General features: G+C 38.1%; 1 protein-coding gene across 1 annotated transcript; it reads left to right on the top strand.

Annotated features, from left to right (window-relative positions):
• The first annotated feature begins 67 nt into the window (after window positions 1–67).
• Window positions 68–27,983, top strand: LOC139174777 (zinc metalloproteinase-disintegrin-like MTP9). Its single transcript, XM_070765326.1, has 17 exons — window positions 68–119; window positions 1,692–1,798; window positions 3,908–3,984; window positions 4,431–4,509; window positions 6,576–6,652; window positions 8,009–8,228; window positions 9,581–9,643; window positions 9,972–10,043; window positions 13,079–13,248; window positions 13,677–13,761; window positions 16,064–16,194; window positions 18,805–18,982; window positions 20,850–20,939; window positions 21,815–22,010; window positions 23,597–23,699; window positions 26,054–26,177; window positions 27,939–27,983. The coding sequence occupies exons 1-17, from the start codon at window positions 68–70 to the stop codon at window positions 27,981–27,983; spliced, it is 1,869 nt and encodes a 622-aa protein (XP_070621427.1).

The raw sequence follows: 27,983 nt of genomic DNA on the forward strand, positions 1-27,983 counted from the left end.
TGAAGACCTCAGGTGGCTTGGAAGCCAATAGAGATTACCTGTCCACCAATCCAATCTAGGCTCCAAAATGATCCAAGCTCTCTTCATAACTATATGCTTAGCAGTTTTTCCATATCAAGGTAAGATGTTCTTTTGGGTTTCCTTATTCAGATTCTTACTGCTAAACGTCTATGTCACCCAACAAATTTCTATGGGGTTTCTTTTGATGCTTAACCAAAATTTGTTACACTTCACTTTCTACAGATTTAGCAAAAGAGTGCTTGCTCTCAAAGATCACATTTGTTCTAAAGTTACATAGATAGCTTTTGGCTTAACCATCATGGAGAGAAGGATTTCCAATAACGTAAGGGGGAAAACAGGATTAGAAAACTGAAAAGGACAGAGAGGCAGAGTTTGTGGCAAGAAAATTCCAGGAAGCACAAATGTTAAAGAAAAAGAAAATATTTTCAGCCTTTATTTTCTTCCGATTTGATTTGATTTGATTTGATTTGAATGCCGCCCCTCTCCATGGACTCGGGGCGGCTAACAAGAGTGATAAAAACAGAATGTAAAAATCCAATACTAAAACAGCTAAAAACCCTTATTATAAAACCTTATCATACATACAAACATACCATGCATAAATTGTAGAAGCCTAGGGGGAAAGAGTATCTTAGTTCCCCCATGCCTGACGGCAGAGGTGGGTTTTGAGGAGCTTACGAAAGGCAAGGAGGGTGGGGGCTATTCTAATCTCTGGGGGGAGTTGGTTCCAGAGGGCCGGGGCCGCCAATTGTCAATTAGACATTCTGTAATTAAGATCACATAATATTCAGCCCAAAAAACCCTGGTGCTATTGTTGTTGGAGGGAGTATTCAAATTGCACTGAAGGTAATATGATACTAAATTTTCTCAATGCAAGATTTTAAATTACTGTATCTTTAATTGTTTCTTCCCTCCTTTCCTTTTACTCTACATAAAACTCTTCCTCCGGTCTCCCAAGTCATTCCCACATATCATTACAAATCATGGAAATTTTCAAAATTAGAATAATAATTTATGAAGGACAGGCTTGGTGGCGTAAGCCTGTATTCCAACATGTGGAGGCTGAGACTGGCGTGGATAGTTTGAGTTCACAGGTTCAAGGCTACTTTGCTCCTGGGAGAATTGCCGACCAGAAGAAGGTTGCCCTAACTGCCCATGTGTGAATAAAATATAGCAAAGAAGAAAGAGAGATGGAAGGAAATTGCTACTATTTTCTGTGATATCCAGAGAGGAATAATAACCTTATTTGCTAGTATATGGAGTTGAACCCTTCCCATCTTAGTAACAAAGCTATGTTTGCCTAGCTATTTAACTAATTAATATGCTAAATCAAAATGTAGAATGTTTTCCTGAATGATGTGAATCAGACTATTTACAGATTCTCCGATTACCTTTATCACTTAAAGAACAAACTCGCACATTCATTAAGATTTATTTATTTATTTTTCTGATTATTCAGGCTCCAAAATCTTTCTTTTCCACTTGCCCAAGCAATGTCTCTAGATACAGTAGTCTACCAGCTCTCAAACACCATTCAGCAAATTGCATCCCCAGAGAAAATCTATGCTATGTTCCACTAGAAAAATATTCCATTCTTCATGATATCCGAAAAACAGCTGAAAATCTTTCTTCTTCTCTCTCTCTCTCCCTCCCACCCTCACCTTATGAAGGGAGCTCTATAATCTTGGAATCCGGGCATGTTAATGATTATGAAGTAGTGTATCCACAAAAAGTGTCTGCATTGCCCAAAGGAGGATTTCAGAATGCTGTGCCAGAGGTAAGGGAAAAAAACTAAGCAAATTTATTATTTGTTTGTTTGTTTATTTCATTTCATTTCATTTCTATGCCATCCTTCTCCTGACACTCAGGGCGGCTTACAGCAAATTTATGCAAAAACATGTTAGAAATCTACAATAAAATCTACATTTAAAATACTATCTTAAAACCCCAATATTTAAAATTTAGTCAATCACAACCATCCATATATTCTGATGTTAGTTGGGGGAAAGATCAAAAGCAACGTGAGAAAATATTATTTCACTGAAAGAGTAGTAGATGCTTGGAACAAACTTCCAGCAGACGTGGTTGGTAAATCCACAGTAACTGAATTTAAACATGCCTGGGATAAACATATATCCATCCTAAGATAAAATACAGGAAATAGTATAAGGGCAGACTAGATGGACCATGAGGTCTTTTTCTACTGTCAGTCTTCTATGTTTCTATGTTTCTATTGGCTGGGGCTAGATATTAACAACTCAATGACCCCCAAGCTTGTTGGCAAAGGTGGGTTTTCAGAACCTTACAGAAGGTGGGGAGAATGGGCGCAGTGCGAAGCTCTAGAGGGAGTACGTTCCAGAGGGGACCACTACAGAGAAGACTCTTCCCCTAGGCCCTGCCAGCTGGTATAGTCTGGCTGATGGGGCCTGGAGGAGGCCAACTCTGTAGGACATGACCGGTCACTGAGATACGTGAGGCAGAAGACGGTCTCATAGGTAATCTGGTCCGGTGCCTTGTAGGGCTTTATAGGTCATAACCAATACTTTTAATTGTGTTTGGAGACTAATCGGCAGCCAGTGAAGCTCACAGAGTGCTATAGAAACATGGGCATATCTAGGAAGGCCCATGGCCACTCGCGCACCTGCATTCTGCACTACCTGCAGTCTCCAAGCACTCTTCAGAGGTAGCCCCATGTAGGGAGCATTGCAGTAATCAAACTTTGAGTGACTGTGAGTAGCAACTCCCTGTCCAAATAGGGCCGCAACTGGGGCACCAGGTGGACTTGGGCAAAGGTCCAGATCTCCCTTGCCACAGCTGAAAGATGGTGTTCCAGGGTCAGCTATGGATCAAGGAGGACACTCAAGTTGCGGACCCTCTCTGAGGGGATAAGAAGCTTCCCCCCCAGAGTGATGGATGGACAGGTGGAATTGTCCTTGGGAGGCAAAACCCACAGCCACTCCGACTTGTTGAGGTTGAGCCTGAGCCTATCGACACCCATCCAAACCCTCACAGCTTCCAGACACTGGTACATTACTTCTTGCGAGTCATCTAAGGATTATCGGGATTTTTTCATCACATTGATTTAACAAATTAATATAGCCACTCGGTTCACACAAAATTGAGGAGACTCTTGACAATTTAGAACAGAATTTCCTAATATTAATTGGTTACTATATAAAAATAAAGTGTTGGGAAATATCCCAGCCATATAGGGAAGAGGGATCAAAGTGAGAATTAACCTTGAATCATTTCATAGCTGCAATAGATACAGGAATAAAATCCTCCCTCCCACTCCCGTTCTCCCTCCCTCTCCTTACTTTTCTCTCTTCCTCCCTCTCCCACTCCTTTTCTCTCTCCCTCCTTCTCTCTCTCCCTCCCTCTCCTCCCTCTCCCATTCTATCTATCCTTCTACACCCCCTGTCTCTCTTCCTCTTCCTCCCTCCCTCCCTTTCTCCATCACTTTCTCTCACATGCACACATACACACACCTGGAAGTTCCATTAAATCTTATCTATCTGTTCTAAAGAGGAGGGGAAGTTGTGTTTCTAGATGAAGATGGTGATGGTTATAGCCAGAGGTTAGGGTGAAGAACCAGTTTCGAGATCATCACTGGATGACTTTCCAGTTAGTCTCTCTGTTCCAGCCCAACTTCATTCACCGAGAAGTTCAGTCAGAGAATGAAATCTTGAATTTCTGCAGGAAAGGTTAATTTAATTTAAGATTTTATAGCACCCTTCAAACAGTAGATTAAATACTCTAAATCTAATAAATAATTTGACTATAGTTCTCCATTTGGCACAGGGGTAGAGTTGTTAAGAGGGTACACAATTTATTTGCTTATTTGTTTAAAAACAAACAAATGAACCCTGAACTCTTTGCATTTCAGACCAAGTATGAAGACACAATGAAATATGAATTTCACGTGAATGGAGAGCCAGTGGTCCTTCACCTAGAAAGAAATAAGTATGTGAACTCAGAAGTTCTCTTAACTTTACTGGGACAATGTGGAAAATGTATGTTCTTGGACATAATCCAAGAGAAATAATAATTGTATTGTTTTGTTTGGGAAAGCAGAAGTAAATTAAATTTTACAGTAGGAGAAAAATATAACAGGTAAAAGGATTGCTTCCTTTTACTCTTAAATAAATGGAACTATGCTGCTCTCCTTTATGGACCAATCAGTTTTATCAGATTGTTATGTAAACCAGAAGAATAAAAAGAAGAGGCAATACAAAATGTCTTTCCTGGGGTGAATCTAGTATGTTCAACACTCCTCTTAAATAGGCATCCTCACACTCCTTTCCTTTGATACCAAACAATATAGGCTTAAAATGCAGTAGTTGCAGACTTATTATAAAATTATCTCTGTCCTGCATAATGCCTGACATGAATATTTGCATTCTTTCCAGAGGTCTTTTTTCAGAAGATTACAGTGAAACTCATTATTCCCCTGATGGCAGAGAAATTACAACCACCCCTCCAGTTCAGGTAATATCTAGAGTTTCTTACTTTTAGGAAATAAATTTAGAGGAATATTTGAGCACAATATTCCAAATATGTACATCTCAGACCAAGCTACTCAAGCAAGAAGGAATGTATATGCACTGTATAAAGGAGTTTATACTGAAATATTCATATAAGAATGTATGGATTTAACAATTTAACCCAGTTTGTTTTATTCATTGAATTAGCAGGGCAAGTTTTCAATCAATTTCCTCCTGGTTAGAAGCAAACATTTGGGGGAGTGAGTTTCACAAATACATTTATTATGAGAACATCAGGTTTTTAATGTTTACCTTTTCATTTTAAAACTATATTACTCTGATTAATGCAAAATCTTTTGTTTGCAATAATAAAAGTGAGAGAAATTCACTTTGCTCCTTTACATAAATTTATTTGATAATCTCACATTAAAAGGACCCAGGACATGGCCCCAGCCGCTCCAAAGATATCACATCACTAACATGCATCACGAAGTCCTTGACCCCTTCTCCCCAAATTGATCTAAAATTTCATCCTCTGTGTCTGAAAATTATCTACTTCTAGCTTAGCATCTTCAAAGTTCATCAAAATGCCTCCAATTTAGTGTGTAACAGAAATCTTCTGACTTTAATGTCTATTTTATTTATTTATTCATTTGTCCAAAACACAATACATATGGAAGAGAATAGACATGAAGTAATATATATAAAGATAATATGTAAAAATAGAGGAGAAGATATATGAAAGGAAGAAAATATATATGATATATGAGATAAAGGAAAGACAATTGGACAGGGGATGAAACGCACACTAGTGCACTTATGTATGCCCCTTACTGACCTCTTAGGAACCTGGAGAGGTCAATCGTGCTTCCATATGATGCTAGGAATTATATCTCTTTGTATATTTCTTAAAACTTTCATTATGTGGGCTCAAGAAAATAATAATTTATCAGTATCATTATTGAATGTAGATTTTTTCATGCGGTATGGTAAGATTTCAGAATGTAAAGACAATCATCAAAACTGAAAATATATGAAGCAAATCCTGTGCTTCATCACTAGAATTGATTTCGAAGAAGACAAAGGCTGGTGGAGAAAAAGGCTTATAATTTCCATAGAGTATTTTCTATGTGTGTGTTGGTTGTCTGCCCAAAAGTTCTTAGCATTTTACCATCAATGGGGCTCCCCCTGCAGCTTGACTAGTTTTTATGGAGATTTGTATTATCCTATGTTCATTTTGGAACAATTTATTTTATTTTTATTTATTTATTTATTTTGTCCAAAGCATAATATACATTGAAGAGAAAGATATGTAATAATATAAGTAAAGAAAAGAATAGAAGAAAAGATATAAAAGTATAGGTGAACATATTTGAAAGGAAGAAAAGATAAATGAGATAAGGAGAGACAATTGGACAGGGGACAGAAGGCACACTGGTGCACTTATGCACGCCCTTTACTGACCTCTAAGGAACCTGGAGAGGTCAATCGTGGATAGTCTAAGGGAAAAATAGAGTTAGGGGTTGACACTACTGAGTCAGGTAATGAGTTCCACGCTTCGACAACTCGGTTGCTAAAGTCATATTTTTTACAGTCATGTTTGGAGCGGTTAATATTAAGTTTGAATCTGTTGCGTGCTCTTGTGTTGTTGCGGTTGAAGCTGAAGTAGTCATTGACAGGTAGAACGTTGCAGCATATGATCTTGTGGGCAATACTTAGATCGTGTTTTAGGCGTCGTAGTTCTAAGCTTTCAAGACCAAGGATTGTTAGTCCATTTTCGTAGGGTATTCTGTTTCGAGTGGAGGAGGGAAGGGCTCTTCTGGTGAAGTATCTTTGGACATTTTCAAGGGTGTTGATGTCCGAGATGTGGTATGGGTTCCAGACAGATGAACTGTATTTAAGGATGGGTCTGGCAAAAATCAATCAATATTGAGTAGGTCTTCTGTCCCCCTGAATCAAAATGTTTTCATATTTGATTGATGTGGTGGAATGCATTGGAACGGCTCTTCTGCTCATCAAGTCACCCTACAAACAAGCTTTAACCAGAGTCATCCTCTTGCCCCCATACAGGATCACTGCTATTATCATGGACACATCCAGGATGAAGCTGACACAACTGCAGTCATCAGTGCATGCAATGGTTTGAAGTAAGATAGTCTCTTATTTTTATTTGTTTTTTAAAGAATAAAATACTTTTGAAGTTGTCATAACTCAAACTTAAAATGAAGGATATCAGTTTTTCAGGCAAATTAGTTGGGTTTACTCCAAGACTTCTGCAGAATCAAGACTTTATGACACTAGGCAGCTAAACCAGGTTTTCCTAAAGGAGTTTCCAAGCAGGTTTTTCAGTTCAACAACAACAACAACAGTAAAAGTAATAGTAATAAGAGTTGGAAGGGAATTTGGATGTATTTTAGTCCAACCTCCTGCTCAGGGGGATTCAGACAAATGGTTAACCAACATCTTAAAATCAACCGCTCCAAACTTGACTGTAAAAAATATGACTTTAGCAATCAAGTTGTTGAAGCGTGGAACTCATTACCAGACTCCGTGGTGTCAACCCCCAACCCCCAACATTTTTTCCCTTACACTTTCCACGGTTGACTTCTCCAGATTCCTTAGAGGTCAGTAAGGGGCGAGCATAAGTGCACTAGTGTGCTTTCCGTCCCCTGTCCAATTGTCTCTCCTATATTTTATATATCTTTTCTCCCATCCATATATCCTTCCTCTACTCTTCATTGATGTATTCTATTCTCATATCTCTTCTTCTATTCCTTTGCTGATATTTACTACTACACGTTTTTATTCTCCTTAACTTTCAATTTGTATTGGACAAAATAAATAAATAAACAAACAAACTAAACTAAACTAAACTAAACTAAACTAAACTAAACTAAAATAAAATAAAATAAAATAAAATAAATAAAATAAATAAAATAAATAAAATAAATAAAATAAATAAAATAAATAAAATAAATAAAATAAATAAAATAAATAAAATAAATAAAATAAATAAAATAAATAAAATAAATAAAATAAATAAAATAAATAAAATAAATAAAATAAATAAAATAAATAAAATAAAATAAAATAATAAAACCTTCCAGTGTTGTATGCCCAAATATGGGAGGGAGCATACTGCTTTTTTAATGCCTACTTTAGAGATATAAAGGATTTCACAATTCTGAGATTTAATATAGAGTGGAGGCTGAAAGGCAAAAGGAAACAGACTTTCAATAGATTTGGTCTTATATTTGAGAAAGTGTTATAAGTTATGAGGATAGAATTCTTTTTTAAAAAATCAATGAGTTTTAAGGAGGGATTCAAAAACATAGGGAATGTGGTTACCTAGTTAAAAATGGCTCTCAGAGCTTAGTTTTTTGCTTGCAGACAATTTATTATGCAACTAGGTAACATCATTAGTGTAGGTCATCCCTGAACTAATAATATTCTCATCTATCAGTTATCCATCTCTGATCACCTTCTTCTACATTGCTTTACAGAGGACAGTTCAAGCATCAAGGGGAGACATACTTTATTGAACCCTTGGAGATTTCCAACAGTGAAGCCCATGCAGTCTACAAATATGAAAGTCTAGACAAGGAGGATAATGTCCTCGGAATCTGTGGGGTAACCGAGACTACTTGGGAATCAGATGAGCCCATCGAAAAGATATCTCAGTTAGCTGTTACTCCTGAACAAGTGAGTCTCAAAAACCCTCAAGTATATAACATGGTATGAGAACAGGGATACATATATTTTTTTCTAAAATATAAACTAAAAGAGCATAAGTGTACTTCCTGAGTATAAGCGAACTTCCTGAGTAATTTGGGCATTCTAGTGGTGAAATCTAGCATTGAAATACAGGAGGGAAAGACTCTTTTACAGAGAAATAATCAGCAGATCCACAATGAGTTCTTGGATCGCAGAAAGAAGCTCAGAAGGGATCCTCTCTAAAACTTTTACAGGATGTATCCAATAGTTACAAGGAATGTACTTTAGTCTGGCAAGATTCTTGTCTGTAGGAGACCAACAATAAAGAAACTACTCTGAGCACTTAACCATGAGAAGTCTGAAACAACTCTTCAGTAATAATTTTATAATTACATCAAAAGAAAGATATAAATCTTTGACCATTTAGGGTGAGTTCAATTAGTTAAAATGTCTGTTTGCCTCCCCTTATCTTGTCTTTGATGCACAGTGTGATAACACTGCAGGCAAGATCTAATTGGTTACATAGCATGACAACATCTCCATGTTTCTCATACATGATTGTTTGAGATCCTTTGTTAGGAAGGGAAAGTGAGAAAGTCATTGGAAAATCAGGCTAAAAAATAGGTCAAAGAAAGCGATTTCTTCACCTGCTTATTTTTATACCCACTTTTTTTAAAAAAATGTCCTTTACAATCCATTTCATACTATATTTTTTCCTCAAAGATTTATCAACACATTCTGTAACTCAGAATTCCCCAACCTTTCCAGCTTTGCGGACTGGTGTGTGTGTGTGGAGGGGATGGTTCTGTGTGAGTAGCGTGTGAGCAGCGGGATCATGTGTGTGCCCAGCTCCATTTGCACGACCCACTTGTGCAAACGGAGCATGCCCATCCATGCTTTCTTGCTGGCCATGTAAGTGGAGATGCACATTTATTTATTTATTTATTTATTTATTTATTTATTTATTTATTTATTTATTTATTTATTTATTTATTTATTTATTTATTTATTTATTTATTTATTTATTTATTTATTTATTTATTTATTTATTTATTATTTGGATTTGTATGCCGCCCCTCTCCGAAGACTCGGGGCGGCTCACAACATGCTCACGCCAATGATCACCCACCTGTTCCAAGGCTTGGTAGTGGGTTATGGTCCAGGGGTTTGGGACCCCTGCTCTAAGTGCTAAAATTTAAACAATCTGTTCTCCTATAAATGTCTTCTTCAAACAACCAATACAAGTATTTTGACTGGGAAATGTAACAAGCAGTTTTCTGATTATTTGATGATGACCAAGATTCTTGTTGGCTGCTGGCAGCAACATGTCTAAACAGCTTTTTGCTTATTTTTCTCTTTAGCAAAACACATACTTGGACTCCAAAAAATACATTGAGTTTTTCATAGTTGTGGACAATGGAATGGTAAGTATCCTGGATATCATTTCATTTTTTCCCCTGCATTGATTTCTGCCTTCTTTAATGTGGGCATTTTTGAAGACATTCATAAACATCCTAACTGGATTTCTATTAACATGTGTTTTATCATAAACTTTGATATATTTTTTTTGTTATTGGGCCCAACTAATATTTAGGAAGGAGAGGCATTTATAAATATACTCTAATTTGTCTGAATCAACAAATTCAATGATCCTTTTGCTGATATGTTCTTATATGTCTGAGAGGTCTCCCTCCTTCCATCCCTTCTTCCTATAATTATGATCTCATCTTAACTTCTTTGTCTTTTCTGTAGATCAAGAAATACTCCAGGAATTTAGCTGCTATAAAAACAAGAGTATATGAAATTGTCAACATTATGAATAAGGTAAGACAAAAATTATTATTATGGCAAAAATTATTTCACTTGTTGAATTTAAACTTCTCAGACCCATCACAGATTTTCATTGTATTCACACAACATACTTATCCAGGAAAAGAGAGCTAGGAGATGGACTATGCTTGTAGCCAGTCTGTGCAATCTTTTTGCAGCAGCTGAGTATGTGATCGATTGTTTCATCTGTTTCTTTACAGAGTCTGCACTTTGGATCGGCTGTTGATTTTTCAATTCTGGCTTTGACAGCATTTGTTCTAATGGCCTGTTCTTGTGCCGCCAGTATTGGTCCTTCTGTCTCCTTTTTGAGTGTTCCACTTGCAAGCCATGACCAGGTCTTTTCTTTATCCACTTTGCCTTCAATCTTCTCCAAAAACTGGCCATGCAATGCTTTGTTCCACCAACTGTCTATATGGCATTGAGTTACAGTTTTTCTGTACTGGTCCTTAGTTTGCTTCACCTTGAGAAGCTTCCTATTGTTGATCTCCATCAATGTTGACTCTTTGCTCTCCTTCACATAGTCAGCTAATGCATGCTTCTCTTCTTCCACTGTCTGCTTCACTTGCAAAAGTCCTCTGCCACCTATTTTCCTTGGTAAATACAGCCTGGCAACATCACTGCGTGGGTGTAGTGTCCAAGTTGTCCAGCTCTGCTTGAGTCCAGTTCACTATGCCAGCTGTGAATCTAATGACAGGTATGGCCCACGTATTTATAGCCTTGATAGTGTTGCCACCATTCAGTTTGCTCTTCAACATTTTTCTGGTCCTCTGGATGTACTCTTTGCTGATCACAGTTTTCACATGACCATGTTTGATATTATCCAGTTGCAAGATGCCCAAGTATCTGTAGGTTTCTGGCTGTTGGCACTTGATGGTTTGACCATTTGGCATTTCAATGCCCTCACTTTCAGTGATTTCCCCCTTTTTCAGTGTCACTGTGGCACATTTATCCAGATCAAACTCCATGCTGATGTCATTGCTGAAGATTCACACAGTGTTAGTTAGTGACTGTACCTCAGTTTCTGATTTTCCGTACAACTTCAGGTCATCCATATACAGCCGGTGTGAAATTTTTGGTGAATTCCTAGCAGTTTGGTAGCCTGTTTTCTGTAGGATGAGTGACAGCTGGATTATAGCGATGATGAATAGCAATGGGGACAAAGAGACCCCCTGGAAGATGCCCCTTCTGATGTTGATCAGTCCATAGCTTTCATTCCCAACAAAAAGCTCAGTCTTCAATATTTCATCACCTTTTCTATGAATTTCCTGATGTTTTCATTGACTCCAATGACTTCCAGGCATTTTTTGATCCAGCTGTGTGGCAATGAGTCAAAGGCTTTCTTGTAGTCAATCCAGGTCATGTATCCTGTTCTTACAGTTCTCCAAAATCATTTTATCAATTAGGAGCTGGTCTTTCTTACCTCTGCTTCGTCTTTTATTGCCCTTTTGCTCCACTGGCATGATGTCATTTTCTTCTAGGTAGTCCTGAATTCTGTCAGCTATGATACCTGTCAGCAGTTTGAGCATGGTCGGCAAACATGTTATTGGCCTGTAGTTTCCTGGTATGGCTCCTTTCGCTGCATCTTTCTGTATTAAATATGTTCTGCCAGTTGTAAGCCATTCACTGATATTTCCTGTCTGCAGCATTTTGTTGAACAATTCGGCCATTTTGCATGCAGGCTGGACAGGTATTTCAGCCAAAAACAATGCACCTGATCAGTGCCAGGGGATGTCCAGTTCTTTACTTTCTTCACTCTTTTTGCAATCATTTCAGGTGTTATTTCCAACTGCTGCATATTGCTCTTTGAGAATTTTTTCTCAAATTCTTTATCCACCTAGCAGTTTTGTTATCGTCCTTTTTGACCTCCCAGAGATCTTTCCAAAACTTTGTTGTTATTTTCACCTCTGGCTTTTCAATTTTCTTATCTGTTTGCTGATGCAGGTTCTGGTAGAACTGCCTCTGGTTGGATTGAAATGTTTGATTCTGCCTGTACTGGGTGATCCTAGCTTCATATCTCTCAATTTGCCTGGCTGTCGCTGTTATCTGCTGCTTTACAATTTCCAGAGCTTCCTCGATCTTTCTTGTACTAAGCCAGTACTTTTTTGTCAAATAGTCATTGATTTTCTGATTGTTCAGTTTCTGCTCCTTAATGTTCTTCAAGTTACTTGCATCTGATCTCAAGCTTTTGATTTTCAACTTCTAGTCGGATTTTCCATTTTGGTTTTCCAGTTGGTTTTCTGATTGGTTTCTGTTGCAGTAACCCTAGTTCTTCAGTTACTATCACAGCTGTACTGTAGGCAAGCTGATTCAATTCTTCAATTGAAGTTACATTGACAGTTGCAAGTGCAGTGTTAATATCTTCCATCAGTGGGACAAGTCGTTTCTTGCCTATGATTTTTAAGGCTGGCAGTCTCTTTCGCTCTGCATTGGACCCTGCATGAGCAAGTATTTGGTCCTTAAGTTCTTGCTGCCTTTGAGTCATAGTGTCAAGTTATTATTATTATTATTATTATTATTATTATTATTATTATTATATTAATTAATTAATTAAATTTGTATGGCGCTTCTCTCCATAGACTCGGGGTGGCTATATCAATAACATAACATATTTTTGGAGTATAAGACATCTGATCTCAAGCTTTTGATTTTCAGTTCTAGTAGTAGTAGTAGTAGTAATAATAATAATAATAATAATAGTTATTATTATTATTATTATTATTATTATTATTATTATTATTCCCCAATATATAGAGAGTCCTTAATGCTATCTGAGCTTGGTGGTTTCTTTGCAGACATTTCATTATCTGACTAAACAACTTACTTATGTCTGCAAAACAGGAAACCCAGAGAGCACCAAGGACTCCACAACTGAGTCCAGAGCTCTGGAGATTCTCTTCTATTGATGCCCATGCCTAATTTTTTTTTTCACCTGCCCACAGAAGCCAATATCAATTATTTTTTAATCTTGATAGGTTCCTGAAGGTTTATTTGTATTTAAATATCTGATTATTGCCATGTCCACCTGACAGATTTACAAAGCTTTGGATATTTATGTAGCACTGATTGGCCTCGAATTTTGGTCCAACCAAGATAAGATTAACGTGCAGAAAGCGTCGAATGTCACTTTGGCCTTATTTGGAGAATGGAGAGAAAGAGATTTGCTGCCACGCAGAAGTCATGATAATGCTCAGTTACTCACGTACGTCTCATTGGGGGGGAATGGGAGTGGGAGAGTCTGGGAGTGGAGGATTATGGGGAGGTTAATGCTTGCACAGAACTTCCACTCTATACTTGCAACTATTATGAACTATATCTCTGAGTCAAAGTTAGCCACTTTATTTTTTGTAGGTATTACTTTTTTATTATTTATTTATTTATTTATTTATTTATTTATTTATTTATTTATTTATTTATTTATTTATTTATTTATTTATTTATTTATTTATTTATTTATTTATTTATTTATTTATTTATTTATTTATTTATTTGTTGTTTTTATTTATGGGAAGGTTAATGCTTGCACAGAGCTTCCGCTCTGCTTGTACAGAGCTTCCGCTCTATACTTAGCTTCTATCTATTAGCTTCTATCTTCTATAAATTTTATCCTCCTCCCCTTCCTTCTTATAGGTCCATTGACTTCAATGGAGCAACTGTAGGACGTGCTTATGTGGGCACCCTCTGCCAGCCGAAGCATTCTTCAGGAGTTATTCAGGTTAGTAGAAAGGATATCTGTTACCTATTTATATTCAAGTGAAAACCTATAACTCCTTTACAAATAAATTGTCTTCCTATTTTTGACCCACATCATTCTCGTTCATATTTATTTGTGGGTTTGACATCTCTATGCACTCCCTCAATTGATGGCATTTTGGCATAATGCACTCTAGACATGTTGTAGATTGAGCTTTTTGTATTCAATAACCTATATATAAGAAGGTGACAATATATTGTAATGTTTCTGGATCAGGAGGAGTCAAACTGAGCTCTGACTGGCAAATGAACAGGTCAAACCTGGTTACAATACTTCCAGGTAATACCTCTGAACAATAATCTTAGCAATTCTAATGATAAACACAAATCACCCTTCTTTTCTTCCAAGAAATTTAGGATCTAGGTTGCATACGATTGAATTAATGTACATTAATAAAATGAGAGAGTACTTTAGTACTTAAATAAAATTTAAGTACCAAATTTACTTTAAACAAAAACAAAAACACTTCAGTATTTTAAAATCCTGCAAGAAAACCATATTAGTTAGGGTAATACAGTTATTGAGAACCAATAAACTTGGTTTATTATTCACTTAGAAAGAATGGAAAGACATGGCAATAAAAGAACATACAGTGGTCCCTTGACTTTCGCAGGTCCAACTTTCGCGGAAAGGCTATACCACAAGTTTTCAAAAAATATTAATAAAAAAATGCTCCACGGTTTTTTGAACACCAAGGGTTTTCCTGAAGCCACCCGATGTACAAAACTGTGCATTTTAACTCTCCTCTTCCCCTCCACCCCAGCCGTCCTGCTTCTTTAAATAAAAGATCCGCTTCCGCCCCAGACTCACGATCCCTCCCCTTTAATTCTCAGAGCGCTAGTACGCTCCACTTGAAGCCGAGCCCTACTGCCGCCCGCCGCCGAGGCCTCTTCTTCTCCCACTCATCTAAGCAGTCTCCCTTAGTGGTAGCATCCGACCTCCCAGCTGACCGGCCTGGAATCCCAGCTTCAAGTCCTGGCCTGGATCCCTCTTGCCTTGAGCTTTCCCTTCCCTGCCTTGACCCTGAGCACCACTGCTGCCCCCACCGCTGTGGGAGATACCGGCAGCAAGCGCAGCAAAGCCCCAAGCTTGTCGCCCCGTTGTCCCTGTGAGTTCTGGGGGTAAGTAAAACCAGGAATGGAGGAGGTAGGGGGAGGAAGGAAGGAAGGGAACATCTCTACTTCACAGAAATTTGACTTTCATGGGCGGTCTTGGAATGTATCCCCCGCGAAAGTCAAGGGACCACTGTACAACAAAATTCATAAAGTTTTGTTTCTTAGTAATCAGAATTAGGATAATTATAATAATTAATATATAAATCCATTGGCATATAAATCCAATAAATAAACAAACAAACAAACAAACAAATAAATAATTTATTGGATTTGTATGCCGCCCCTCTCCGCAGACTCGGGGCAGCTAACAACAATAATAAACACAACATGTACCATCCAATAATAAAAAACAACTAAAAACCCCTATTATAAAACCAAACATACACACAAATATACCATGCATAACTTGTAATGGCCTAGGGGGAAGAGCTATCTCAACTCCCCCATGCCTGGCGGTATAAATGAGTCTTGAGTAGTTTACGAAAGACAGGGAGGGTGGGGACAGTTCTAATCTCCGGGGGGAGTTGGTTCCAGAGGGCCGGGGCCGCCACAGAGAAGTCTCTTCCCCTGGGGCCCGCCAAACGACATTGTTTAGTCGACGGGACCCGGAGAAGGCCAACTCTGTGGGACCTTATCGGTCGCTGGGATTCGTGCGGTAGCAGGCGGTTCCGGAGGTAATCTGGTCCAATGCCATGTAGGATGTGGGTAGTATGAGGCAATCCAAAACTTGTTTGCTCAAAGTCATTATTTATTCAGAAAGAACAACTCATTCTTAAAACTGTTAGGACTTCAGCCTTCAATATTCTGAAAATGCTCACACAAAAACCGATGAATATTTTTGGGCTGAAGTTGCTGATAACTTTTAATAAATAAATTAAAGGCAAACAGCAAATGGATGCCTAAGTTTTGATCTTCCCCTGTGCTATAGCTTCTGGGCTTTAAAGTTTTCTTCTGGATGTATTTGTGGATGTCCAAGAGTCTTGGTGGGCAAACATACATTCAGAAGAACTGGAGGAAATCTCAGATGGTATCCTCAACCCAAAATGTGTCACTTAGTGACCATTGTTGACACTTAGTGTTAATAATAATTGGATTCACTTTCAGTTTCTTGCTGGAATAACAATAAACAAAGTGTTTCCTTTTTTCAGGATCATAAAAATAGCACAAGTTTGATGGCATCTACAATGGCGCATGAGTTGGGTCATAATCTGGGCATTAATCATGACAATAACTCCTGTGATTGTAGTTCTAAAGCATGTGTTATGTATCCAAAAATAAGGTAAGGATTGAGGAACACTTTTAATGACTTTCCAATTAAGTTATTTTTAACCCTGGTATTCTCCTTGGATCTAAAATGACCCGAAATGAAGTTTGAGACCCTGTAAAAAAATTTCCCTGCATATCTGAAACTTGAAATTCCATGACTTTTTCTCATTTGAGGGGTTCTTTCTAAGGGTGGGGGGGGGGTTGGGGGGGTATAGTTTTTGCTGGGCAAAAAAAGTTACCAATGTTACCCTCCGGGTCCTTTTAGACCCGGAGTATAAAAAGGTTGGTTCTAGCTACTGGAATGGTCTTTTTGAATACCTTTTTCACTAGTATACTAATTTGAACATTTCTGAACACCTTGAAATGAAAATTAAAGTGAAAAAAATAATGCTTATTTGTTTATTTTGCTTATCAAACCTCGCCTCATTGTTTTTGTGAAATTTTGTTAATTTTCCTCTACATGTGGCTGCAAAATCTTACTTTTTTGACCATCTTTGGCATTGAAATACTAATTTGAACATTTCTAAACACAATGATATGAAAATCGAAATGAAACAATTGATGCTTATTTGTTTATTTTGCTCAGAAAAGGGCCTCCCCCACACAGCTGTGTGCACTTTTTTCAATTTATACATAGAATAGCCTGCCAAATCAGAATTTTTTGACCATCTTTGGCATTGGCATACTAATTTGAACATTTCTGAACATAATGAAATTTTTTAAAAAATGTTTTGAATACTTGTAGTCCTCCAGGTCATATGTGACCCGGAGTAAAAAATGTTGGTTCTAGCTACTAGAATGGGTTTTTTTAATACCTTTTTTGCTAGTATACTAATTTGAACATTTCTGAACACAATGAAATGAAAATTGAAATTAAAAAATCAATGCTCATTTGTTTATTTTGCTGAGAAAAGCCTGCCCCCCCTGGCTGTATACAATTATTTCAATTTATAGAAAGATTAGCCCGCAAAATTCTTTTTTTTTTTCCATTTCATTTTTCATTTGTTTGTGATCAGGGATGTTCAAATTAATGTACAGTGATACCTTGTCTTACAAACTTAATTGGTTCCGGGACGAGGTTCTTAAGGTGAAAAGTTTGTAAGTTGAAACAATGTTTCCCATAGGAATCAATGGAAAAGCGATTAATGCGTGCAAGCCCAAAATTCACCCCTTTTGCCAGCCATTTTTGCGCTGCTGGGATTCCCCCGAGGATCCCCTCCATAGGAAACCCCACCTCCAGACTTCTGTGTTTTTGCGATGCTGCAGGGGAATCCCAGCAGGGGAATCCCAGCATCGCAAAAACGAGCGCTTCGCTGGCAACGGAAGTCCGGGAAGTAGGGTTTCCCAGCAAAGGGATCATCAGGGGAATCCCAGCAGCACAAAAACGAGCGCTTCACTGGCAACGGAAGTCCGGAGGCGGGGCATCCCAGCGGCAGCAGAGGGTTTGTAAGGTGAAAATAGTTTGTAAGAAGAGGCAAAAAAATCTTAAACCCCGGGTTTGTATCTCGAAAAGTTTGTATGACGAGGCGTTTGTAAGACGAGGTATCACTGTACTAGTGAAAAAAAGTATTAAAAAAAACACATTTCAGTAGCTAGAACCAACATTTTTATCTTTCGGGTCTAAAAGGACCCGGAGGAGCACAAGTGTATAATCTTTGCGAACATCATTTTTTCTCATTTCAATTTTCATTTCATTATGTTCAGAATGTTCAAATTAGTATGCCAATGCCAAAGATGGGGGTGAGCTTTTATGAGCAAAATAAACAAATAAGTATTAATTTTTTCACTGCTGGGAGGGCTCCTCGGGCAATGTCCGCCGGTCTCACATAGGGAAGCAGCCAAGGGCTGCTGGGCGACCTTGGGGACAGCCGCCGAAGTACAGAAAGGCTGCTGCTACCGCTGCCAACCGCTGCCCAACTCCCACACACACGCAGCATTCGATGTATAAGATGCAACCAGTTTTTGAGGCCCTTTTTAAAAGTAAAAACATGCGTCTTATACACCAAAAATATAGTATGTATGTATGTATGTATGTATGTATGTATGTATGTATGTACTGTATGTATTTATGTATTTGTTTATTTAATTAGTTAAGTATGTATTTGTGATATACATGGATATAACATTGTTATTATACATAAGATGGGTACTGATAAGAGGGAACAATTGGACAGGGATGGAAGGCATGCTGGTGCACTTATGCATGCCCCTTACTGACCTCTTAGGAATTGGCCGAGGTCAACAGTGAATAGTTTAAGGGTAAAGTCTTGGGGGTTTGGTGAGGAGACCACAGAGTCATGTAAGGAGTTCCAGGCATTAACCACTCTGTTGCTAAAGTTGTATTTTCTACAGTCAAATTTTGGGAGGTTCACTTTGAAGTTTGTATCTTTTGTGTGCTCATGTATTGTTGTGGTTGAAGCTAAAGTGGTCATTAACAAGTAGGACTTTTTATTTATTATTATTATTATTATTATTATTATTATTATTATTATTGGTTTTAGAAAAAAAATCACTGTAATTCTTCATTAGCTACCCCTTTTCCATCTTATATGTTTTTGCAATGAATTCTGTTCTTGTCCAAGTATGGATAATGTCTTGATCTTATTTTGTTTCATCTTTATAGTTCTGTACCTCTCTATGAGTTCAGCAATTGTAGTCGTGAGGAACACCGGAGTTATCTTCTTAGAAAGCAGCCACAATGCATTCTCAACAAACCCTTGATCACAGATATTATTGCACCTGCAGTTTGTGGAAATTACTTTGTGGAGGTGGGAGAAGAATGTGACTGTGGCTCTCCCAAAGTAAGTTTTCCTTTTAATCAACAAAAGTGATTTGAAAAATTTTCTCAAAAATGGGAATCCTTGAAAAAAAATCATCCGGCTTTCGAAGTGGTTTGAGCCACCCAAGAGGATGGTTTGTGAATGGCATAGGTTTGTGCCCTTTATTTACATGCATTTGTGCAGTAGGTTATTGGATTTGGAGAACCAGCTGTAGAAGAATAAAGAACATGTATCTCACTTCCATTTCGGGAGGACAATGTAGTTTTAAAAATGGCTGATTTAACCTCTCCAAGAAAAACTTTCCCTACTGAAAACCCTTATTTTCTTCACGTGGACACATTATATGTCTGATTTTTCTTGAGCTGCTTCGTCCCAGAATTTATTATTTTTAATCTATGTTCTAATTCCAAATAATGTTTTTATAATGACAGTAATTTAGTGAAGTGTTCTCTTTGTATTGTTAAATACACATGTAATGGTTTGTAAGAATCTCTTTGAGAGACAAAAGGAGGAAGAACAGTCTATTCAACAGCCATATAAGAAGTTGATTAGCCTGCAGAAGCCACTGAGAATGGCAAACATCTCAAGAGGAGTATCTCCCACCCATTCCCTTGGTCCATAAAGATGAGGGGATAGGAATATATATTTCAGCATTGAAAGATTCTGCTACTGATATCTTACAATAACGGTAGTGTTAATATTTATGGTTGGTGCTTCTTCTCTGGCCTACCTCAAAGGTAGAATATTCCTCATGAATAAGAAAGGAATGAGGGCTATAGGTTATGTGAACTTCACAATTGGGAGATGAGGATAAATCTCTTTCACATAGATATTTGCAGTTTGCAAATAGCAATTAAAAACTGTTTGTGCATTTGCTAGCATGAACCCACAAGAAGGAACACATTGCAGAAATCTTTTTTCCTTGGCAGTTCCCTCTTCAAAATAGATCAATTCATACTGCCCTCACCCTCCTCTTAAGACTCACCTATGTCGCCAGGCCTGGGGCAATTAGATCTTGCCCCCCCTGACCAATAAATGTGATGCATGGTGTGATTGGACTGTTTGGTTGATTAATACATTGGGTTTTACCTGTAGTCCTTTTTTAATGTATTAGATTTGTCTTGTATGCTTTGCTTCTATATTTATTATGTGAGTCGCCCCGAGTTTTCAGAGAAGGCAGGCATATAAATCTAAATAATAATGATAATAATAATAATAATAATAATAATAATAATAATAATAATAATCCATTGGAACTTGTGCCGGAACTACCATTTACCAGTGGCAAAGAACTGGTGGGATCATAAGCCCGAAAAAGTGGTTGAAAATAAGCAAGCAAAACTACTGTGGGACTTCCGACTTCCGACTGACCGAATTCTGAAGCATAACAGACCAGACATCCTGATTATGGAGAAAAAGAAAGTATGGATCATCGACATCGTAATCCCAGGGGACAACAGAATTGAGGAGAAGCAGCTAGAGAAATTAGTGAAATACGAAGATCTAAAAATCGAGCTGCAACGACTGTGGCATAAGCCAGTGAAAGTGGTCCCAGTGGTACTTAGCACGCTGGGCGCAGTACCAAAGGATCTCAGCGGACATTTGAAAACCATCAGAATTGACAAAATCTCCATCTGTCAATTGCAAAAAGCTGCTTTACTGGGATCGGCAAACATAATTCGCCGCTACATCACGCAGTCGTAGGTGCTTGGGAAGTGCCCGACTGGTGATGAAATACGAAATGCAGCATAGTGATCTTGTTTGCTGTGTTGTACTGACATAATAATAATAATAATAATAATAATAATAATAATAATAATAATAATAATAATTCAAAAAGATCAGACCAAAAGGTCTATGTCATTATTTGATATGGTTTGCTTTTCAGGATTGTAAAAGTACCTGCTGCAATGCTGCAACTTGTAAGCTGCGACGTCGAGCAAAGTGTGACACTGGAGAGTGTTGTGAGAAATGCAAAGTAAGACTTGTTTATTTTTAACACCAAGATAGATTTTAACCTGCTCCATACTAGCCATATAAATATATAATATCTCTTGACTGTTTACTATGATCAATACATTTAAACTTATTCCTAACCCTTCTTCCAGATTTTTTTGACCCTTGTGAACATATCCATACGAAGGATAATTTTACAAAATTCCAGCCTTGTCTCAATTGCAAATGCACTCTTTTTGCATGGAAACCCAGGGCAAATAAAGGTGGCCAATGTTTGAAACTGATGCCCTAACTCAGCTTCCTGACTTTTTGGAAGCTTCTGAGAGATCTCTGGCAATGCTGTGACATTTTTCTCTCTGAGACTTTTAGGATGAAAATCGGTGCAGAATACTTCTTGAAATAAAATTGCTTTTTCCATTTAAATCCTCTAAAGCTCTACATTCAGTTATTTTGAAGGTTTTGCAGGGTTGTGAAGAGAGAGGTGCAAGTTCCTCATTCCTCCTATATGGAATCCCAGTTGACTCCGGAATGAACTTTTTGAGCAGAAGGGCCAAAAACATTTTGTTCTTTCTATATTTTCATCAGAAAGCCTATTGCCACCAACACTCTAGCTCCTCATTTTATTGACCTCGGAAGGATAGAAAGTTGAATCAACCTCGAGCCTGGCGAAATTTGAACAGCAGAAGCAGCCTGCAGTACTGCACTCTAACCCCTGCATCACTATGGCAGAAACCTCTAGGCACTATACACAATTCCAAAATGGCAGGGATTCCTTGCTTAGTAATCCTCATACAGATCAAGAGGAAATTTTGAAATGTGTTATGAATCATGGTTTGACTTTTTGATCTCTGTTGATAAACAATGATAGCTGGAAGTATTTTTCATTCTCAACCACAGTTCAAGAAAGCAACAGTTGAATGTCGGGCAGTAAAGGATGACTGTGACGTGGCTGAAAACTGCACTGGCCGTTCCGCTGAGTGTCCCACGGATCAGTTCCAGAGGGATGGACATCCATGCCAAAACGACCAAGGCTACTGCTACAATAGAAAATGCCCCACCTTGACAAAACAATGTATTGCTCTCTTTGGGGCAGGTAAGTCAACCTTAAGATTTTAGAATATAAACACCTGAGACAGTCATAGCATTGATGTAATACTGTATTTTCTCCTTTGAATTCCATAGGAAATCATCATTACATTTCTATTTTATGAAAGAGTAGGAAGTAGCCTTGAGGGTCTTCTCATCCAACTCCCTGCTCAAGTAGGAAACCATATACCATTTCCTGTCTCTTCTTAAAAAGACCTCCAGTGTTGGAGCATCTACAACTTCTGAGGGATTTGTACAAATGGAATAATTTTTCAAGTGAAGTTCTTTCTTTGGAAGCTTTAGAGCCCTGCCATCCAGATCTCTAAGTTTAAAGTTGTAGTTATTCCTACAGGACATGGCCAATGGTCCAAGATGATGATAGTTGTAGAGAAGGAATCTGGAAAGACTGATTTGGGGGGAAAGATGCTTTTGTAGTTTGTGGGTACATTCCCAAATTGGACAAAGGTCTGAACCAATTTCAATGAGAGATAATAAAATCATATACCAAAATGTCCTTCCTGTTACTGACTACTTCACCTTCAATCACAACAACACACAAGCACATAATAGATACAAAGTAAATGTAAACCGCTCCAAACTAGACTGCAGAAAATACGACTTCAGCAATAGAGTGATCAACGTCTGGAATGCACTACCTAACTCAGTGGTTTCTTCCTCACACCCCAAAATCTTTAACCTTAGATTGTCTACAGTTGACCTCTCCCCCTTTCTAAGAGGTCTGTAAGGGCCGTGCATAAATGCACCATTGTGCCTACTGTCCCTGTCTACTGTCCTATTGTCCTTTTTTATTATTAATTTCTACTTATGTTATGCTTATGCAAACTGCTATCCTATACTTGTTCGATGAACAAACAAACAAACAAACAATTTTTTCAAAAAAAATATCACCCTACAAGCAGGGGTGTATCAGGTAGGTCCAAACCCCATTCTGTCCTCTTGTCTTCATGGTTTATGAAGGGTCAGATGACATGTGATGGTGATTGGGAATCCGAATTGCAAATCAAAACATTTTTCCACATAATCAATCCATCTATTAGATTTATGGAAGATGTGATTTAGAAAATAAATGTACACTTGCTGGATTAGTTCCCTTGCTTTGAAAATGTAAATCTCAGTTCAAACAAAGACATATTTATTTTGGTCAGTTAAGTAGCATAAAATGATGTAACATTATATTCAAAAAGCCTTATGCCCAGGATTTGACAAGCCTCAAACGGAAACGAAAATGACAGGTGATAATTTTTCCAAGCTGAGTTTTTTCTTCTTTCACTCCTGTAGACAAAATCTTGCTGGACTAAAGACTATTGTCTGCATCTACAATACAGTTTGTAAATTATTAGGGAGGAGCTGTCTCCACACTCTTTCTCTCACATGTAATATCTGTAATGCCTCTTATTATAGGATTCAGGCATAATGAAGATTTGATAAGTAATGGGTTACAAAATGAGTTACAAAATAAGCAAATATTAATCATAGTTTATTTAATCTTCTCAGATCTCTTAAGTCATTCTTTATCCTGCTGGCATGTTATACACTGATGTATTTGTGTTGGCTCCTCACTCTCTCCTGCAGGTAAACCAATGGCTCCAGATGAATGTTTTCAAAATAACCGGAAAGGGGATAAGTATTCCTATTGCAAAAGGGAAAATAATTCAACGAGTCCATGTGAACCAAAGTAAGCAATCTAAATTATTTCCTTCTTTGATGATGACATAATATAAGGATAATAAGAAATATTTTAGGGTCCTCATCTAGGGGAATATGAATTTGTCATCTTGCTAAACAGTAGAAATGTGAGCTAATTTCTTAATGGCTAATTTTTCTTTGTTTTCCATTTTGGGTTACAAGGTGTAACAAAAGTTGGGTGTAAAAGGAATGTCATGAGGGTAGCACTGCCTTTTAAAAGATTGTGTCAGAAATGACAGATAGTTCTTGTCTTACAACCATTTGTTTAATGACTTCCAAGAAGTGACTTTCAACTGGCCCTTGCATTTACAACTGTTTCAGTATTCCTATAGTCAAATAACCAAAATTTGGGTGCTTGGCAACCAATATATATTTATGAAGGCTGCAGTGTCTCAAGATCACATGATCATCTTGGCAACCTTCCAGCCAGCTTCCAATAAATCAAAGACAATGGAGGAAGTCATATTTGCTTAACAACCATGTGATTTATTTAGCAATTGTAGTGATTCAGTTAACAGCCATGGCAAAAAGATGGTAAGATTAGGTGCAGTTCACTTATTTATTTATTTATTTATTTTATTTATTTATTGGATTTGTATGCCGCCCCTCTCCGGAGACTCGGGGTGGCTCACAGCAATAATAAGACAGCGTACAATAATAATCCAATACTAAAAAAGATTAAAAACCCATTAATATAAAAACCAAACATACATACAGACATACCATGCATAAAATTGTAAAGGCCTTGGAGGAAAGAGTATCTCAATTCCACCATGCCTGGCGGCAGAGGTGGGTTTTAAGTAGCTTAAGGAGGGTGGAGGCAATTCTAATTTCTTGGGGGGAGTTGGTTCCAGAGGGCCGGGGCCACCACAGAGAAGGCTCTTCCCCTGGGTCCCGCCAAGCAGCATTGTTTAGTTGACGGGACCCGGAGAAGACCCACTCTGTGGGACCTAACTGGTCGCTGGGATTCGTGCAGCAGAAGGCAGTCCCTGAGATATTCTGGTCCAGTGCCATGAAGGGCTTTATAGGTCATAACCAACACTTTGAATTGTGACTGGAAACTGATCGGCAACCAATGCAGACTTACCAAGAGCCTCGTTTAGAAATGGAAATTCTTTACGCATTTGTGGTCATAAGTCAAGGATTACACTATAATCAGCTTTTCCCTTTGGGCTGACATCACCCAGTGAGTTTACCCTGCATATTACTGCATAAACCCTGGTTCACGAGTTTATGAATTGCATTTATCCAGCAATCATGATTTAGAAATCACAATGGCTAAATTTGTACAACATGTTGAATCCAAACTCAACTTTTAGTGATGTGTATAAATCTGGACTTTTCTTTAAGCTCTTACACAAACACACAGATCCCTGTGCCATTATTTCTTGTTAAAATAAGGATTATTTTTTTCAATTTTATACACCCCTATTTCAATCTTTATGCCTCTTTACCCTCATATTTTTCTTAAATTGAAATGGATTAATAGCAGGAAATCCACACGCGCCCAGTATAACTTTGTAAATAACCAAACAAAGACTGGAGATCCATCCCACCCTATAAAAGAACAAATGGTAAAGAATAGAATGATGAAGTTGTTAAAGCCAAACTCTTTAACACATTCTTCGGCTCATCTTTGTAAACAGCAACGGCTCATGCTAATCCTACCACAAATAACTTCAATGATCTAACACAGATCGATTTTACAGAAGATAATGTTGAAAAGGCATTACACAACCTAAAACTATCTCTATCTATCAGGGCATTTTCCCTCTGCAATGTTTATTGCAGTTGCCCCAATCTTTGGATTTGAACTCCCATCATCCTCTGTCATCCATTGATCAGAAGTTATGAGAATTTTAGGCTAGAGATCTGGAAAAATCTCTAAGGTCTCCTAAATCTTCTGTACGGATTCTCCTTGATTGGCAAGGGATTCAAGATATCAGTGGAATTGCCCTACCTTGTTGGGATTGACCTGTTCTTCAGTGGAAAGGGCCTGCTTCAGATTCTGTCAACCAAAGGCTCTTGATTGATGAGGGGCAGGAGAAAAGCATTTTCTGTTTGGCAATATTTTATTTAAAGAGGTGAAATCTGTCCCTGAGGATTCTGGCCTCACAGAAAAGCCTATAAACCTGGCTCTGCCCCTTGGCCTGGGTCCCCAATGTGGGCCACCACCAGGCTGTCCACCATCATGGCTTTTAATTTTTATTTTTTTGTTCTAATTATAATTGTTTTTAGCCATTTCTAACTTTTTATTATAGTGTAAGTCACTCAAGAGATAAGAAAAGGAAAATCCTCTCATTACTCCATTTTAATTAGAATGTATTCACTGTTTCTTTTCAGGGATGTAAAGTGTGGCAGGTTATACTGTGCACCGAAAAATGAGCTGTCGTGCGAGGCAACATATAAAGAAAAGAATCCAGATTATGGAATGGTTGATCATGGAACAAAATGTGGAGACAAAAAGGTTGGTAAAAGATTACTCCTAACCTGTGTGCTCTGATTCCAAAGATTGATCTCTAAAAATGTTACAATGCATTTTGCTGAAAGCTGGTTTATATTTTTCTCACTACAGTGAATCTACATAGAAGAAAAAGTATTACATACATACAAGTCTGACGGCAGAAAAAGACCTCATGGTCCATCTAGTCTGCCCTTATACTATTTTCTGTATTTTATCTTAGGATGGATATATGTTTATCCCAGGCATGTTTAAATTCAGTTACTGTGGATCTACCAACCACGTCTGGTGGAAGTTTGTTCCAAGGATCTACTACTCTAGTATTCCTCTAGCTTTCTTTTGGTTTTCTTATTCTTTTGTTTTTCCTTCAAACAACAACTACAAAAATGGAGTGAATGTCCAGGGCTGTTTCTTTCTTCTAAGAAGAAAATTCTTGGCCTTCTCAAAATGTCTGGTGCTTCTCTTTTGCTTCTCTCTTTCTCAACAGACTGTCAAGAGACTATCCTTTCTCTTAAATTATAGATACAGGGTATGTTCCTAAAAGTAATGCAATTATTTTTTTTAAAGTAATTTATTGGACAGATTTGCACAAACACTTAAAATTCTTCAAAGTACTGTCCTTGGGCCTCTACACAACGACTCTGCCATGACTGGTACATGCCCTGGAAGGTGTCTTCGGGGACCTCTCACAAGGTCTTCATCATGGCTGATTGGATCTCTTATATGGACAAAAAATGGGTTCCTTTCTTGGCTGGAAACAAAAAGAAATTTGCTAGGGCGACGTCAGGACTATAGGGGAGGTAGGGCAGCATTGGCACCTGGTGTTTGGCCAGGAACTCACGGACTCGTAGCACGTTGTGGCAAGGCATGTTTTTGTCCATAGAAGAGATCCAATCAGCCATGACGAAGAGATGATTGCGAGAGATCCCTGAAGACGCCTTCCATGGCGCATACTGGTCATGGCAGAGTCACTGGAAAAAATATGTAGAGGCCCAAGGACAGTGTTTGAGTGTTTGTGCAAATCTGTTCAATAAATTATTTTTCAAAAAATTGTATTACTTTTGGAATGCACCTTGTATCTCCATAGGGAAGGTGGAAAAGAAAAGAGAGAATAGCAATAGCCATAGTAAGAGCATTTATACTTGTATATTGCTTCACAGTCCTTTATACAGCCCTCTCTAAGTGGTTTACAGAGATTAAGCATATTGCCCCCAACAATCTGGGTCCTCATTTTACAGACCTCGGAGGGACGGAAGGCTGAGTCAACCTTGAGCCTACTGAGATTAGATCTGCTGGCAGCTGGTGATCAGCAAAAGTACCTCGCAGTACTGCACTGTAAGCACTGCACCACAGAGAAAATCAAGGCAGAGCTAGTTGTGACCTAAAGGCAGTAGGGGGCTACTACCCAGACGGGGGAGACCCAGTGGGGTAGCGAAAATGGAGCTCCACCCCAGAACACTCAATTTACACTGAAATGTGTTGAAATGCAGGGCGTCCTACATAACCCACGTCCACAGTGTGGTAGGAAAAAAAATTGGTAGCCCTTCACTGCCTAAAGGACACCAGTTCAATGAAGCCATTTAGAAGTGCTGACGCAATCCTAAAAGCTTATCTTAAAGGATCAGGAATCACTCACATACACACACACACACACACACATTATACAATGTAGAATCTGAAAGAGGTTTGGGTTAATTCTAAGGTACGGCAGAGTTCAGTTGTGTAGGAAGGTATACTCTATTGATAATCTCTTACTTTGACTTTCAGGTCTGCCACAACAGGGAGTGTGTTGATGTGGAAACAGCCTACTGA

Source organism: Erythrolamprus reginae, chromosome 12 (genome assembly GCF_031021105.1).
Source record: "Erythrolamprus reginae isolate rEryReg1 chromosome 12, rEryReg1.hap1, whole genome shotgun sequence".
NCBI lineage: Eukaryota > Metazoa > Chordata > Lepidosauria > Squamata > Dipsadidae > Erythrolamprus > Erythrolamprus reginae.

What these genes read in the sequence shown, in the direction of transcription:
- LOC139174777 (XM_070765326.1), top strand. Translation starts at nt 68, where the DNA reads ATGATCCAAGCTCTCTTCATAACTATATGCTTAGCAGTTTTTCCATAT. An exon ending in TTGTCAACATTATGAATAAG is followed by an intron (nt 10,044 to 13,078) that starts GTAAGACAAAAA and finishes TCCACCTGACAG; the next exon opens with ATTTACAAAGCTTTGGATAT. An exon ending in GTTATGTATCCAAAAATAAG is followed by an intron (nt 16,195 to 18,804) that starts GTAAGGATTGAG and finishes TCATCTTTATAG; the next exon opens with TTCTGTACCTCTCTATGAGT.